Source organism: Leucopleurus acutus, assembly GCF_964270905.1.
Source record: "Leucopleurus acutus genome assembly, chromosome: 9".
In the NCBI taxonomy this organism is placed as follows: Eukaryota; Metazoa; Chordata; class Mammalia; order Artiodactyla; family Delphinidae; genus Leucopleurus; species Leucopleurus acutus.
This window is the reverse complement of record NC_139144.1, coordinates 107369015-107386760: the sequence shown is the minus strand read 5'-3', so window position 1 is coordinate 107386760 and position 17746 is coordinate 107369015. Positions and strand designations below refer to the sequence as shown.

Below are 17746 nucleotides of genomic sequence, written 5' to 3'. Positions count from 1 at the left end.
GGAGTCCTCTTTCAGCTCTCGTGTTTTCTCTTCTTCTGGGACTCCGACGTTGCGGGTGTGGTCTCTTGTTACTGTCCCACAGGTCCCTGAAGCTCTGTGCATTCTTTTCAGTCTATTCTCCGTCATTGAGATTGTGTAGATTCTGCTGATCTGTCCTCAAGGTCACTGATCCCAGCCCTTGCCATCCCCGCTCCACTCCTGAGTGTGTCCAGTCAGTTTTCTATTTTGGTTGTTGTAATTTTCAGTTCTATAATTTTTTTTTAATAATGTCTATTTCTCTGCTGAGGTTTCTACTTTTTTGTTTTCAGAGAGTTTGTAATTACTCACTGATGCATCTTTGTTCACAGCTACTTCAAAACCCTGTTTGATGATTCCAACATCTGATCTGGTCTTGGTGTTGATATTGGTTGATCGTCTTTTCCCACTCTGGTTGTGATACTCCTAGTTCTTGGAATGACATGCAATTTTCGATTGTATCCTGGACGTTGCAGCTATTATATCAGGAGACTCAGTGCAATTTGGATCTTTTATTTCAGCAGGTGGTCACCCCATTTAAGTTTAGCATACAGTTCTTGGCCTGCTTCCTTGGGCTGTGGTTCTAATGGCAGTTTTAGTGCTTGGAGTGTTCAGTCTGCTTGTTATCTGGTGCTGGTGGGGCTCCCCCTGGTCCCTGCTGGTGCCACCTAAGTGGGTGGGGGCATCTTCCCCAGGCCAGACCACCTGATGCCTTCCAGGAGGGAGAGTTCCCAGCCCCAGAGCCTGGAGTGTTTCCTGGGCCAGATGGTGGGTTCCTCCCCTGGAGGAACCTGGTCGTCCAGTTTTTCTAGGTGAGGGAGGGCCACTTTTGGTCAGTCCTCTGCTGATGTTGCTGGGTCACCTGGTCTTGTCAGTGGGCAGAACTCCTACTGGACCTGGAGGAGGGATGAGCCTACGTGCCCCGCCTTCTGTTCAGGGCTGTGGGTCAGGAGATGCCCGGCCTGTTCCCCTGTGATGCTGGTCGGGGGTTGTGTGATGCCCCCTGCCCTGGTACCCCTCCAGCCTGGGCCCCTAACCGATCCACTTTTCTCTTCCCACCTTTCAGAGTTCTCCTTTGGGTCTTTCTAGACCTAATCTGCTCTTTATCTAAAAGATCATATTTTAATTCTCAATACAGGATTTATCAATCATTACCTGTTACTTAATTGATTAAGTTATTAATTATAATTATCAATTACATTTGTCTCTCTCCTAAATTATAAGCATAGGACAGCTGAGGGCTGTAAGTACTGTTCTGTATTTATGTGAGCATGTACTTATCAACTTTATTTATGCAAATATTCTCAGTGCTTAGAACAGTGCTGAGCACAGAGAAAGTCAATACTGGTGAACTGAATGGATGAAACTAAAAAGAAAGAGAAGAGGGTGATTGTAGAAGTCTTCTTCACCCCCAAACAAGATATCAGGTCACCCTGCTTAAACACAAAGGATGGACAACAATTTCCTAGTATAGATCAGGCACGTGCAAACGTGGCCCACAGTGCAAGCTTGATTCTCCTCCTTGGCAAGCATTCATGGATGGAAGAATGTCAGTGTGACTCTGTAAACACCCTGAGGGAAGAGTGAGGGCATGGTATGTATGTCTGGGGAAGCACTGAAGGGGGGTCTGGCTGGGCTGTTGCCATGTTCACACTGCCCGCTACGCTCACACTGACCACTGGCATCATCTCACTGGACCCGCATCACCCATCTCTGCAAAGCAGAAAGAAGCTCTTTGCCATGTCCCTGGGGCCCCCTAGAGAGAACCGGTTCCTGTCTCCGCCCCTCGGCTGTTACCTGTCTCTGCCCCTCGGCTGTTACCGACCAGCAGTGTAGCTGTGAGAGCTGCTAATCTAATCACATCCCACTCTCTTTGTAGGAAGAGGAAAACCATGTTGATACCCACTGCCAGCAAGAGTCCTCCCCTCGTTTGGCAGGTCCTGGAACAATACTGGGTTCCTGCGTTAGTCTGTCGGCCTAACACAAACCTATTTATTTTTGCTAATGAGACAGATGTAGAAGGTTGCGATTTTTACAGTGTTAGGCATTATGCTCTATTAGCAAACCAATCTAATTATTTACAGGGATCAAGGATATTCACCACCACCGCCCCAGTCTACTATTTATTATTGTAATATGTCTGAAAGGAGTTAACCATATTTGAATTTAATTAGAAGAGAACGTCCATGATTTCAGAATAAAGTTTATCCCTGCAAGTTTTGAAAATTAATCGATTTATTCCTACTTGGATTTCTAATGCTTGTGGAGCAATCTTTCACAAAAAGAATAATGGTTTCTTTTCAATGACCTAACTATAAGAAGGTGACTAAAAGTGTCTTTCAAAAATAATCCCTCAGTTAATGTTACACGTCTATTTGCATGCTTTTTCTTGTAATTGTTATTCAAATAACAGACTAAATTCCACTCCCAGACACTGGCCAGGAGCTAAGCAAGACAGACATCATTGTGAGAAGCGCTGAGTGGACAGCCTTGGAGGGGAAGTCAGAGCGTCCGCCAGCTTCTACATTTGTGTGAATGAAGGCTGATGACTCAGGGGCGTAGATAGGAGAACTGGTCCCTGAGATACATTATAGAATCCCAGCCCCTGAGATCTTCAGGAACACACACACACAAACACACACACACATAGCCCCCCCCCCCCACATGAAGACAGGAGGCTGGGTAAGCATGAGTTCTCAGCCTTTCGTTTTCAAAACCACCAAACAAACAAATCAAAACCCAGACTTTAATGATCAAGTCATAGGACAGAAAGTGAAGAGAAGAGCAACTACCCAGGGAATGCGGACAGCGTGACAGCGTATCATTCAGCCCAGACACTAACTCCATCCTCAACTCAGACAAAATTATTTTTCTGCATTGCAACCATAGCCCTATAGTCTAAAACAATATAATGTAATAATATGATATGATATATAGCATGAGCAACATAATGCAACACAGCACAGCACAACTGTAATATAACACAGTGTAATATAAGGTAATGTAAAGTAACACAACATAGCATGATATACTATAGCATCTTTAACTGTATCTCTGCTACTTACGTGGGTCCTTTCCAAATCCCTCCTGGACAGGCTGAGCCCAGGCAGCTGAGGCACACGGATGCTGAGGCCCCCAGCACGCCCGCAGAGAAATCCAAACTCTGAGGTTCCAACTGATGCCTTTCACAAAGACTTTACTTTGGAAAAATCAAAACAACAAAAACAACATTAGACTGGGTAATAGAGCCATACAATTTTGATCATGTGAGTAATAAACATTAGAGGTAGGCCGAAAAAGGTTTACAAAAATATCTTTTCAAATCAGCAGTTTTTGCTGTGCCCACAATAAGCATTTATCAAGATAGCCAATGAATATAAAAACACGTACATCTCTTTAGAATACCAAAACATGTTTTGGGAGCATCTGTGTTCATAAATTGTGGGATGAACGGTTTCTGCATGGTGGCCTGACATAATTCACGCACGTTATTCCCTGCCCTAAGAGCGCTCTTTTGCACTGTGCATTATAGGAGTGTCAGGCTCGATTTACATGAAGGGGGATTTCTGCAGGGAGCATTACTGATGGCAAATGGAAAATTCACCAGAAACTGGAAATCAGAAGTACTCCTGAAAAACTCCCTTTTCACTTGAAAGGGCTATAAATCTAAAAATAATCTTGAATTCGCAAGTAATCCTTTTATGCAATAAGTTGATAGCAAATATATTACCGAAGAGACACATAATTACCTTAAAATCTACCACAGTTAGAAATGTATTGGAACTCTTAAAATATAATTTAATTTTATAATAGTAAAAATTACAACAAATATTTTTACTATTCATTTTTTCCTTTGAGTTTCACCTTTTATTTTTCAAATATATAAAGACAAAGTAGGACTATATATAAACTAACATCCCAGAATGTCCCAGGGAGCTCCAAAATTTCTAAATATATTAAAGGCTGATTTTTATTTATTTATTTATTTAGGCTGCGTTGGGTCTTCATTGCTGCGCATGGGCTTTCTCTAGTTGTGGTGAGTGGGAGCTACTCTTTGTTGTAGTACGCGGGCTTCTCATTGCGGTGGCTTCTCTTGTTGCAGAGCACGGGCTCTAGGCGTGCAGGCTTCAGTAGTTGAAGCCCGTGGGCTCAGTAGTTGTGGCGCCCGGGCTTAGTTGCTCCGCAGCATGTGGGATCTTCCCAGACCAGGGATCGAACCTGTGTACCCTGCATTGGCAGGTGGATTCTTAACCACTGCACCACCAGGGAAGTCCTAAAGGCTAATTCTGATGAACAAGAGAAAGGGAAATTTTATCATCCCTTTCAGTACACGGAACCAGCAGTCCCAGAACTCTTCAGCCTGACAGACATCATTTCTACGGCATCATCTCCCTTAAACAAGATCTTCTGTGAACAGAAGGGAACGGCCGGGAGCTAGAGTATCTAGACCCAGGGTTTTCTAGTTGCATATTAGAATTTTAATTCGGCCAGCTCAAGGGGCATTTCATATCTCTATCTCCATCTCTATCCCCACCTGCATCTCCTTCTCCTTCTCCATCTCTATCTCCATCTCCATCCCCAACTCCAACCCCATCTGCATCTCCTTCTCCATCTCTGTCCCCATCCGCATCTCCATCCCCATCTCTGTCCCCATCCGCATCTCCATCCCCATCTCCTTCTCCATCCCCATCTCCATCTGCATCTCCTTCTCATTTCCATCACCATCCCCATCTGCATCTCCTTCTCCATTTCCATTTCCATCTGCATCTCCATCCCCACCTGCATGTCCTTCTCCATCTCCATCTCTATGTCTCTCTATAACTATATATCTACCTCTACATCCATAACCACCACCACATCTATATTCACATCCATAGCAAAAGCGTAACTACATCTCTACCCATATCTGTAGCTATGATTGTTCTACATCTGCATCTGTCCACACTGTAACTGTATCTCTATCCCTATCTATAACTCATCCCTTCTCCTGGGATGGCTCCGTAGAGCGGGAGAGCGAGCTTTGGACTTGGAACAGAGATCTGAAGGTTGGAATTGCTCTGTGGTTTACCAACTGCAAGCCTGGGTATGTTAGTTTACCTCATTATATTTCAGTTTCCTCATCTGTTAAAAAGGGATGACAACCCTAGTTTGTCTTGTTGGGTTATTGTGAATTTAAATAACGGATAACATGTGCTTTGTGAGCTACAAAATACCCATAAAAGTAAAACATTATTAGTGATAAAATTTTTGGGTCCAGTTTGGGAAGTACTAATAAATTAGGATAGATTCTCATTTTAAGGCCCATTCTGCAGTGAACAACCGTAGTTTATTATGCTTTTCTCACATTGGGGGAATCTATGAGGTGTAAAGGAGGAACCAGGAGCCAGACCATGGAGCATTCTCCTCTCTCAGCCTGTTTCTTCTTCTGTAACATTGTCAGTTGATTCCTCTAAAAGATATTGCCCTAAGGTCCGGGCTAAGTCCATGGTAAAGGAAAAATTCAGTGTAAAGATAAGTAGGATAAATAGCATCACCTTTGGTGCAAAATATGCCAGTCCTGTGATTTGTGATGGGCTCCTATGCTCAACACCTGGGACCCTGGCATGGAGAGAGACTGGTGGCTCTGAGGGCCCAGCGGCAGGAAGAACCAATCAGAGGAGCCCCGTGGGGACCTGGGAGAGTGTGCAGCCACTGGCGCGCTTTCAGGTGTGTTTCATGTGCCACTGCTGCCCCCTAGCCCTGCCCGGCCTCCTCCTCAGAACTCCCCTTCCCGAGCAGGACAAACGGCGAGGGGGGTGGGGTGGGGTGAGGTTCAAGCCTCCAGCCAAGGCGCCAGCCTTGGTCGGGGAGAGGGACCCCAACTGCTGCTAACGTTCTGTGACACTCAAGCCCAGGCACACACGGCTCCCATCAGACAAACATCAGGTTAATGAAGTGTTTTCCGAAGCAACGCTTTTCTTGACGCAGAGACAAACAGGCGCCTCTGCGAGCCTGTTCCCGGCTGTGACCTCCGGGTCACCGTCGACAGCAAGCCTTTCCAAAGAAGCTCTGTGAGAACAGTGTCAGGTGCGGGAGAGGGAAATTGCAGGCGTGGGCCCTACCCTTAGAGAACTGACACTAAGGGAGACAAATACACAAAAAGACAACAATGACAGTGAGAAATTCTACTGCAACGCACGACACAATAAAACACGATGCAACACGAGGGTCTCAGACTGTTTTTTAATTTTTTTTAATCTTTAAAAAATTTTTTTATTTTTTTAGTTTTTTGGCCGTGGCATGCGGGATCTTAGTTCCCTGGCCAGGGATGGAACCCTTGTCCCCTGCATTGGAAGTGCATAGTCTTAACCACTGGACCGCCGGGGAGGTCCCTTTCAGGCTGTTGTGTGTGTCTGTGTGTGTGTGTCTGTGTGTCAATGTTTTACAGTCATAGAAACCCCCCCAGAAGGTAAACACTTTGGAAATTAGCAAGTGCTGCTGACATTGGAGTAATTTTCCTGTCCTCCCAGATCAGTTTCTCACCACCTGACAGGCCCCACCTACAATCGGTGCGCTTTCAGTCTGCTCTCTCAAGTGGACCTTTACGGCCTAATGCTTTGCTAATAAACTCACACCTGAGCACAGAGTGGAGGCATGTCGGGGCGTCCCATTGGCATTTTACACCTTGCTTTTAAAGTTTATGTCCTGGAGATTATGGGGCTGACTTCCTGGATAGAGTGATTTTATGACACTCACTTGAAAATTGGTTTAAAAGTGCTGTAAAAGAGGAACATTAGTAGCAGGATGTTTAGCAATGCCGCTGCCTGGGAGCCCATAAAGGTGACCAAGATATTTCTGCCAAGCTTTACAAGCTACACAGATCAGCCCTTCCAGCTCCTTAAGTAACGGTTGGTAGAGGGGCCGCCTGGTGCCGGTGAGGTTACAGCCAACCGCTTGGAGCTGGCTTTTCAAGGAGACATCTGCCGTGACAGTGAACCTGGGTTAACTGTGTAGAAAGGCTGCCTCCTTGGGCGTGATCTGCCCTGGGGCAGACAAGCCTGGAGAGGGGGAGGGGTCTTAGAGAAACTTCACATATTGCTGGCCCCCGGTGTGTGGCTTGCCACCCCAGAGCCAAGAGCTGATAGAAAGATGTCAGTTCACTTAGATACAGACGAAGATATTCCTTGTTTTGGACAGGAAGACTCAAATGTTGTAAAAAATGTCCGTTCTCCCATAACTCAATTCCAACTGAAGACCAAGAGTATTTGGGGGGTTCGGAGGTAATAACAAATGATATCAAAGTTGATCTGGAAAAACAAACATTTGAGAGTAACCAGGAAAGCATAAAGTGGGGACAAGAGGACACTCTCAATGGACTCACCCCTGAACCCAGCCCTTTGCACCTGCACCTGCTCACTTCTGGGTCTGGGCTCTCAGGGGTTAAATCTCAGCGGCGAGGGGAGAGTCTAGCTCCCAGGCTGCTGATGTCACTTGTCCTCAGGGGGCCTGTTCCAGGGCTCGGAGCCGGCGGCCACTGGGGGGGCCTGGATGAGGTCTGCGTTCTCCTGGTGGATTCCCTGACGTGCTACAGGCACTGTCTCTCCACCCAGGCTTGGTGGCAAGTGGGGACTCAGGATGCAACCCACCCCCCTTCCAGGCAGCTCTGGCTCTGTCCCTGCCCGGTCCCCCTTAGAACCCTTTGCTGGGAGGGGGCCTGGGCATGAAGCAGCCTTTTCCAAAAGCATCTGGGCTGCTTTGACCTTCTGGAAACTCCCAAGTGGGAGGTGGGTGATCGCCTCCAAGATCTGTACACGTGTGCTAATAAATATGTACAAGGATCTATGCACGACATCATTTACATAGGAATACAAAACAAAAAACCTGTAAACAATCTGACTGTAAACTGTAAACAGTCTATCCACATGAACTGGTTAAATACATGCAATAAGGACTAGTTAATCAATGGACGACTAAGTGGTGAGAAGAATGGAATACATCTGTACATGTAAGATAGCCAAGATACACTGTCAAATAAAAACATCAAGTAGCAAAATAGATCTCAACTGTGTAATTAAAAAACACATTTATGAGTAGAAAAATCTGGAGGAATGGCTAGAAACCTTTACCCCACCGGGTGCACCCACAGAACGGGCCTGAGGGCGAGCAGAGAAGGACTACCTTCCTAAGTATGGCTTCCTCATGTTTCCATCTTTTTCCTCTTTAGAAAGTGCAATTTAAAAGCTAGGGTAGAAGGTGCTGAAAGTTCAGCATCCATTTCCCAAAGCTCTCAGTGCCCCCTCCTCGGGCAGTTTATGAACTGGTTGTCCAGTCGGAACATCCCCCAACCAGGCAGCTTGCTCGCCATGACTGTGCCAAGGCCGGAGCACACCTGCACAGCCAGAACCGCACGCAGGGGCCTGCTCCTGTCCTTGGTCGGCAGACGTCTAACGGGGCTGGAGTTGCTCACGCCATTAGGCTTTCATAACAAGGCGGAGTCTGCGGTGCGCCTGAGGTCGCATCCTGTCCTCTCCTTGGGCCTCTGTGCAACCGTCTCCCTCCTGGATCGCCTGCCACGTGCGCCCACGTGTTCTTCCTGCTTCACTTCCTGCCATTCAGCCGGGGTCCTGGGTGGGAAACGACGCTTCCTCTCAGTCAGAGATAAGGTGTTTTTGTGTCTACACTGCCTGGGCGGGGGAAGGAACTTTAAAGATGTCTGTGCAAGTCTCTTATCTTGGAATTCCTGGGGTCCTGCTTTCCCGTGGCTGTCAGATGGTTATTGTGTACAGGGTAGGGGGCCCGAGGGTACACACTAAACTAAGCCAACAGCACGCTGGGTGAAGAAGGCCAAATCCTGAATACACAGGAATTATTCATGCCTCTTCTCTCCTTTCTCCTACTAGCAGCCGCTTGATCACCTAGTAATTTATACTTCAAGGAGAGTTAGCCGGGGATGGTGAAATTCACACAATTAACCTAAGATGAAATCTTGTTAAAATGAGAAACTGACACCAAAGGCTGAAGAGGAAGTGGAGGAGGATGCTGCTGTTTTTAGCTGCGGATTTAAATTCCCATGTTTCCCTGTAATTTCCCCCCAGCTAATTACAGGTCCACATCCCTTCCTTTCCTCTGATTCGTCCTTGTAAGTCTCAACTCCTATGGATACTACAGCCACACAATTTCTTGGCAAATTAAAGCTCTTTCATGCATTTAAAGCATTCTTTCAGTCTTTAATCTCCTGTGTAAAAGTTACAAGTTTGCTATGCATTTCTTAGAAACTTGTATTTCATAAACATCGATATATAACCCAATGTGTAAATGTCACACAAGCCATGCTTAGATTCTGGCTTTTCAAATACTGGTGTGATGATGATAGCTAACTTCTACTGTGTCCTTGCACTTTATGGATGTGTCGTTTAATGAGAATAACCGTATCAGGCAAGCATCTTTATTTCCATTTACAGATGAGAGAAAAGGCACAGCAGGTAAGTGACCTGTCCATGGTCCTGAAACCTAGACGTGGTGGAGCTGACATTCTAACCCAGGACTCTGAGATTGGAGACCACATTTCTAACGACCCTCCCATCTAATTACCAAGCTCTCAGTTCATCTGACGATGTTCACAAGAGGTCAGGCCAAGCATCCAAGGCACTGCGCTGCTGAGCCGGGCCAGGGATCACGGGGCAGCGTGGGTGGTCAGAAGCAGAGGCCTGGTGCCTGGGCTTTGACTGGAGCTTAGTGCTGCTTAGAGGTCACATGTGTTTCCCCCAGCCACTCCTGTACGACCCCACCTTTTCTCTCCCAGTACCTCAAACACTACTCCGCACTCTTCCCTCTGGTGGCTGACCTTGCCGTTTATTTCCCTGAGAGAAGAGTGGCAATTGGAATAGACTTTCACATGCTCCCCGTGCAGAGCTGTGTCCCCCTAACTTCACATGTTGAACTCCTAATCCCCAGTATTTCAGAATGTGACTGCATTTGGAGATGGGTTTTCAAAGAGGTGATTAAGTTAAATGAGGTCGTATGGATGGGCTTTGATCCAATGTGACCAGTGTCCTTATAAGAAGAGGAGATCGGGACACAGACACACATAGAAGAACGGCCGTATGAGGACACGGGGAGAAGACAGCCATCTACGTGTCAAGGAGACAGGCCTCAGGAGCAATGACCCTGTCCACACTTTGATCTCAGACTTCCAGCCTCCAGAATTGTGAGAAGATAAATTTCTGTTGCTTAAGCTGTCCAGTCTGCGGTACTCTGTTATGGTGGCCCCAGGAAATGAACAGACACAGACCAGCACCTCTATCCCCTCCCTGAACCTGGACCCACGCATGCTACCCCCCCCTGCACTAGGGAATAATGGCTTTATTCTGCCCCTTTAAAACACCAACAAATATACGAACTGCCAGTGTTTCATCAGCGCGGAGTAATGGACGTTTCTAAACTTTGATTTACTTTCACAGATTTAAAATTGCTTTCTTGAGAAAAATCCTGTTTCCCCTTCAGGAGGCCCCTGGGTCCAGCTCTGCAGACACTTGGGATGACCTCCAGCAGGCAAGAGTCTCGCTCAGTCTCCATGAAACGATGCCAACTCTGATCATCTGTTGTTTGACTTCAGCCCATAATAAGGAAAATCTTCATTTTAGGCTCTTTCTAAAATCTCTGCTGGCTCCGCTGGTATGCTGTATCTAATAACCAGCTCTACAAGGGGGAGGGAAAGGGCCCTGATTTGCAGCATTTGCTGATTTCCACGGTCGAAATGCTCCCAGCACGGCCAACCTCGGCTACCAATGTGAGGCCACTGAGCAAGGAGCAGCACGTCGTTGTAAAGGACTCGTAAGCAGACTCAAGGAAAGTATAATGCAATAATTAGGACACGATGGATTTTCAGTACTTTTCACCTTTAAAAAATATAGTTTAATTAAGTGTAAGTTTATGTAATTTAGTTTTAAACAGTGTTGTGTTTAACGACTGGCTTCGCAAAATTCCTAAAAATTAACAGCTTGCGTTCACAAGCCAGTGCCAGGGGTCTCCGGCACATCACTGGATGGGCACCACTTACCAAAATTCTAAAGCCCATTTGTTTCTTTCGAGTGCAGATTTTATACTTGGAGTGTGCTGGGTCATTAGAGAACTTTGTATTTGGACCACATAATTCCTTTTGATTGAACAATACTCGAAGCCCCTTCCTACGTCAAGGGAATCCCCCATTCTATGAAGCAGGGAGTCTACGCCATGAAAGAAGTGGAAAATAGCACTCACTTCCTTTGCAGCTCAGGTGTGTGCTCATGACCCGGGCTCTGCCAATGGGCCACATCCAGGGTCCAGACAGGAGAAGTCTTAGAAGTGACCAGCGTCAGATAAGCCGTGGGTGGGCTGTGTGTCTACACTCAGAAATGGCGCACTGGTGTCTTCAAGGGACCAGCTCTTGACTGGGCATCTTTCCTTCAAGTATGGTTCTCTGGTCCTCCTGGAGATTTTGCAAAGTACCTGGTATTCTTTCTCTTCCTTTTTAAAGAATAAACTTTAGGGGCTTCCCTGGTGGCGCAGTGGTTAAGAATCCGCCTGCCAATGCAGGGGACATGGGTTCGTGCCCCGGTCCGGGAAGATCCCACATGCCACGGAGCAACTAAGCCCGTGTGCCACAACTTCTGAACTCGTGTGCCGCAACTACTGAAGCCCGCGCGCCTAGAGCCCGTGCGCTGCAACAAGAGAAGCCTCTGCAATAAGAAGCCCGTGCACTGCAACGAAGAGTAGCCCCTGCTCACCACAACTAGAGAAAGCCCACGCACAGCAACAAAGACCCAACTCAGCCAAAAATAAATAAATAAATTTATATAAAAAAAGACTAAACTTTAAATTTTTGATTTACAGAAAAGTTGCAAAGAGAATAAGAGTTCCTGTGTTCCCCGTACCCAGGCCCCCTCGCTGTCTTCCTCTTACTTACGGCACATTTATCACAACCAATGAACCAATGTTGATACATTATTATCCTTAGCCTCCTCTACGGCCCGAGATGATTTTCCTAACGTCCCTTGTTTTTGGTGACCTTGACAAGTACTGGTCTGGTATTTTGTAGAACGCTGTTCAATGTGAGTTTGTCTGACATTTTCCTCATGGCTGGACTGAGGGTGTGCGTTTTGGGAGAAAGGCCTCATGGGTGAAGGGCCGTTCTCATCAGCCCACATCAAAGGTGCACGCTGCCAACGTGACTTGCCTCTGATGGCGCTCACACTGACCCCCAGGTTTCTCCACCGCAGTTACTTTACTTTTCCTTCTCTCGTCTGTTCTTCGGGTGCAGGTCACTAAGTCTAGTGACACTCAGGGGCGCGGAGGTAAGCTCCACTTTTTTGTGGGGGAGAATTTACCTAAATTAATATTTGTTTATATCAGTATTGACTCATGAATATTTACTTTATACTTTAATTCTAACCCAATACTTTGCTATTTATTTTGATGTTCGAATTATTTTTGCTTTGGCCATTGGGAACTCTTTCAGGTTGGCGCCTGTGTCCTTCTGTCATACCCCATGCCTTCATCGTTTTGGTTTTTGATCACCTTGTTTTTTTTTGCAGCACCGTGAGACTTGTGGGATGTTAGTTCCCTGACCAGGGATCAAACCCTGGGCCCTGGCAGTGAGAGCACTGAGTCCTAACCACTGGACCGCCAGGGAATTCCCTTGATCACTTCCCTATTTTCTGGCACTACGAGATGCTCCAGGCTCATCTTGTGTATTTCTTGCCCCAGCCCTAGAAGCAGCCACCTCCCAAGGAACCTTGGCTCTTCATTAGAGAATGGAGTTAGAAACCATATTGTGTCTGCCTGTCTGTCTGTCTATCTATATATCTATCTTTCGTGTCTATCTCTCTGTATCCCCTATTGCTGTCTTCCTCTGGAGAGCCCTGACTACTACACCACTCCTGCAGATCCAGGGGCAGAGGGAGGCTGTACTTGCTGGTATGCTTGAGCACATACTCAGGCACACAAATGAGGGCAGAATAATTTCGGGGGAAGGGGAGGTGAGTGGTTAGGGCAGAACATCCAACAGAGGGACCGGGAGTTTTCCTCTGTGTCACCCACGATGAAGCCAGGTTGTGGTTTTATTGCGTGGCGAGGGGCAATAGTTCTGTGGAAAGGACAGGAGTTAGTAAGTCAGGTGGATCTGGGTTTGAATGTGGACTATGTGAACCAGGTGAGGGCGCTTACCCTCTCCTCAGTGTCATCAATGGTACAATGGAGCCGACAATACCCACTTCACAGAGTTATTGTGATGGTTAAATTACATAATGCATGAGACCCCTGGAATGTACTGGTTATTCTACAAAAGCTAGTTCCCACCCCCCCCATTCACACATTAAGTTCTTTATCTAAGAAAGATTTACTGAGCTCCTAATACTTGCCAGGCACTGTGCTTGGTGTTGAAAATAGTGAACCAGACAAATTAGACTGGACAGAAAACAAACCCATACAGAAATAATTTCAGTGGGCCTGTTTTGAGGAAAATGAAATAAGGTGAACTTAGCAAGCACCTGGGTTGGTCTCCGACGCCTCTCCGTGTTGATAACATTCATGCTGCGGTGGAAGCGACAAGGGGGCGGTTGTGACCCAGGGGAGGCGCATTCTGGGCTGAGCGGACAAAAGGGCACAGGCAGTGGGGCCGTGGTAGGAGGCTGAGGAGGTGGGCAGGGCAGGGTCCGGGGTCCCTGCAGGTTTCCATGGCAGGTTAGGGTTTGAGTCTAAGAGAGATGGGAAGCTGGGGGGGGTGGGGGGGAGGGAGGGAGAAGTCTGACTTCCGTGCTTATCCCTTGGGCTGGACTGGTGGGGGGCAGACAAGGGGCTGGGAAGAGGGGATGTGGGGAGATGGCTCAGGCCACTTGAGGGTGGTTCTGGCCAGGAGGTAGCAGTAGGGCTGAGAGAAGTGGCTGACCTGAGATGTGCTTTGGTGGGAGAGGCGACAATTCTTGGTGATGGGTGTGCTTTGGGGCGTGAGGGGCGGCGTGCAATTCAGGATGACACTCGGGTTTGGAGCTAAGCAACCAATGCCCGTTCTCTTCTTCCTCTGACCCATGAAAACTCCGGCCGAAACACAGGGTTGTGTGGAAAGTTTCCAAATTAACTTTGAAAACCATAAACAGAGTTTTGAAAGGACCTTAGGCATCAGTAACTGAAGCGAGGCCCAAAAGGCCACACCTGGCAGAGCTGGAACCTGGTTTCCAGAATCCTTGCTTGGTGTTGACTCCACTCTAAGATGCTCCCTTTAGCAAGGGGTCAAGCTGAGGCAGAGAACCCAGTTTAGGCTACCAGACAGTGGTGCCTCTTAAAACAATTCCTTTATTTCAATAGTGATAGACATAGTTTATGCAACATATACGATGCACAAACAACAATGCAACAAGGCGCTGTGACCCCTGGCCCCACCCTGCACGTGTAAGAAACGAGTGTTATCATTCCTTTTGCAGCCCTCTGAATGCCTCTGCCCAGTCTCTCCTCTGACCTTCCTTCTTAGAGGTTTATCACTGCTCTTCTTTATAATTCTACCACACGTTTGAATCCCTAAGTAATATCCTGTTTAGTTCTGCATGGCTTTGAACTTTATGTAAGTGGAATCATGCTTGTATGTATTCTTCTGTGACCTTTTCTTTTTGCACAGACTCACCCATATTGTTGCCTGCAGCTGTGGCTCGTGGACTTTTCACGCCAGGGTAGAACTCCAGTACGTGAACACATCACAATCTGTTTATGCTTTCCACTGTAGAGGGACAGCTGGCTTGTTTCTAGACTTTTGCTTGTTTAACTCTCTTGCTGTGAGTATCTGGATAAAGGAAAAAAAGAAGCCCTTTAATAGAGGCTGGAAGGAATTCAGCTTACATCTGAACATTGCTTGGCTTGCTTTTGTAGGGGGCATAAAGACAAGAAAAAAATTGGTCTCTATGTCCTTATGTCTCAAAACTTTGATCTCATTGTAATCAAGAGAATCAAAGCAAGGCCCAGTGGAATGAAGGAAACCATCCTGAATTTTGGCAGGTTCAAAGACACGTCGTGATAGTGAAACTGGAGTACTTAGTAACAAGCAGCATTCTCATTTGTCGGCACATAAGTCGTAATGTTGCCCACACGGGCAATGTCCATACAATTATCTACCTTGGTATAGAAATCTGAAGACTTACTGAAGTTTGAAGAAGTTTTTGGGGAATTTCTCAGGGCAATCTATTGACCAATAAATACTCGTAAACTGTCCTTTGGGCAAACCATTCTAATAGGTATTGCAGGAAATACATGGAGGTTTACATGATGCAGGAAGAGATACTCCAGACCTTAAAGAGCTTGTACTCTGACTGTGGATAGACACACACACATGAAACGCTGAGGTAAAACATAAGGTCGTGTGTGCCAGGTGTCAGGTGGATGGCTGTACGTTCTCTGTTTTCCTCCTGTAAGCACCCCCAGAGCGGGGACTGAAGCAGTATTCTTTCCATGGTGTGTTCATGGTTTTGAATGAATGAGTGAATGAAGAGACTGGAATTGCCAGGAAAGACTTTTTGGAGAAGGAAGGTCTTGGTGTGGACAGTAAAGGGTGGTAGCACGGAACCTGAAGAGGAGGGAAGAGAGTATGGAAGGGGTACAAGTTCCAGGCCTTGGCAACGGGAAGGCCCAGGGGACTGGAGAGAGGAGGAAGCCAGCCTGCAGGGAAGGGTTCTTTAGACAGAGAAGTGGGAACAGCTGGAAGGGCAGGGCGGGGCCCCGACGTCAAGGTCTTGAATGCCAGTTCCGGAGTCTGATTTTTTCTACAGGTAATGAGAATACTGCATTGCAGTGCTTCCAGCAAAGGGGAAGAACTGTGTTTTGGGGGAATTCACGTTTTAGGGGGATGCAGAAAAGAGGGTGTCAGCTGGGGTGACAGAGATAACTGGGACACCCTTACGAGCTCGGGTGGGACGATTTCACACAATGGCAGTTGGAGGGCGCCCAGGGGTCGCGAGAAGGGGCAAGCCCTAGCGCACAAGCACTTCTCAACAGCTTCGCATTTTCTAATGTCCCTTTGGCCAAAGCAAGTCACACGTCCAGGCCCAGATTCAAGGGTGGAAAATAGGCTCCACTCCTTGCTGGGAGGAGGGGCAAAGCCACAAGGCAAAGGGGTGAGTGTACAGGGAAGAGCTTGTGGGCATTTTTGAGGTCTACTACCCTGGGCTAAGTGTTGTAAGTACCAAACACAGGGAAACAACTAAGATCAAAGGTGAGTGAACCTTTACAGACAGCTGCATAAAAGAAAATAAAAAGGTCTTGATGGCTGGAGCGTTGGGTTAGAAAGATCAGAAATGCCATATGTATTGACTTTCTGGAATATGTGTCTAAATGTCACATCTTAAAATCAGATCTCATTACCCTCTGATTTGGAGAGATTACCCCAGAAATTATCCAGGTCACTTCACGCAGGTATTTAACCCAGCTCTCAGAAGCTGGGTGTTCAGAAAAACAGATACTTCTTTATCTTTCCCAGGTTCTTTAGGGTTCAGGGACTTCAAAAAAATAGAGATGAACACTGAATGTAACCAGTTGAAAATTACTCCTGTATTCTTATCAGCCTATGGCAGCAGCAGTACTGGCTCAGAACAAGCCTCACGTTCTCCAAGTCCCCACCGCCACTTTCTGGCATAAGGCATTATAGGCACCGTATGTGGAGGCCTACAAGCTTCTCAGGGGCCATAAAAAAAAAAAGGTGGAGTCGTGAAAAAACTTTTAATTCAAAATCACAAAAAGACACTTCAAAATCTAAAGTAACATATATCATAAAAATAATTTGAAAGCAATTTGTAGGTTTTCTCCCTTCCTAAGAATTCTCAGAGATGCCAAACATCACAGCCAATAGCAATTTAAGTGGCTTATACGCCCAAAATCCAAAAGTAAAATGATAAATATTCCTTCAGATTCATTTTTATTGCAAACAACAACAAAAAAGTACTTAATGCAGAATAGGGGTGAATTACAATAAGTCCCGTACATATGAACCTTCAAGTTGCAACTTTCAAAAATATGAACGTGTGTTGGAACGTCCAATCAGGTAAGGTAGTTCACGTGTCTGGCGTAATTGTCACGTGCGTGCATCCTCTACAAGTGGTTGTGCTTTTGTGTACTCTACTGTACAGTACTGTACGGAGTACAGTACTACAGTACCTTTATTTCAAGCCCAGGATGTCCGGAAGCAAGCCTAACAGCAGCGGTAAAGAGCCAATTGTGTTAGTTGCTACCTAGGCTAACTTCTTGGACTTAACGAACAAATTAGATTTGCTAACGCTCTCCAACGTAACTCATGTGTAGGTAGGGGACTTATGTACTGTATGTGGCATGTTTGGCCGTCCCCAAAGTAACGGACCATGGAGGCTCTCAGGAGGATCATGTAAACTCCCCAGTACTGGGCCGCCCGCGGATCTGGCAAGGGCCTCACGTTCAGGGCTATCTACATTTTCCAGGTGGGGAAGCACAAGACCAGCGGCGGCCCAACCGTTTATCAGACCCAGAGAAGCCAGGTTTCCGGGGTTTCCGCCCAAAGCGCGTCCAGGAACAACCAGTTTCCGACCTTTTACTTACTTTGGCGGAGTGACAGTTCCCGCGGGAGGCCTCCTGCTGGATGCCGCCGAGGGCTCTGCAGGCGGGGCTCGTGCTGGTGAAGGGCGCTGACTGCTGCGGCCATACAGGATAAACGCCTGCTAACCGTTAGTTCACCCTCACCGGCGGGGGGAGTACGCGCCCGGAGACC

At 46.9% G+C, this 17746-nt stretch overlaps 1 protein-coding gene across 1 annotated transcript in view; it reads right to left on the bottom strand.

Moving 5' to 3' along the window:
• NOM1 (nucleolar protein with MIF4G domain 1) overlaps positions 1-4705 on the bottom strand; it is a gene marked incomplete at its 5' end in the record, with an annotated part of 42416 nt that extends 37711 nt beyond the window's left edge. Inside the window, one exon of the mRNA XM_082846875.1 lies at positions 4550-4705. Coding sequence (XP_082703001.1) covers positions 4550-4705 — 156 coding nt within the window. The remainder of the gene's footprint in view (positions 1-4549) is intronic.
• Positions 4706-17746: the final 13041 nt, after the last annotated feature.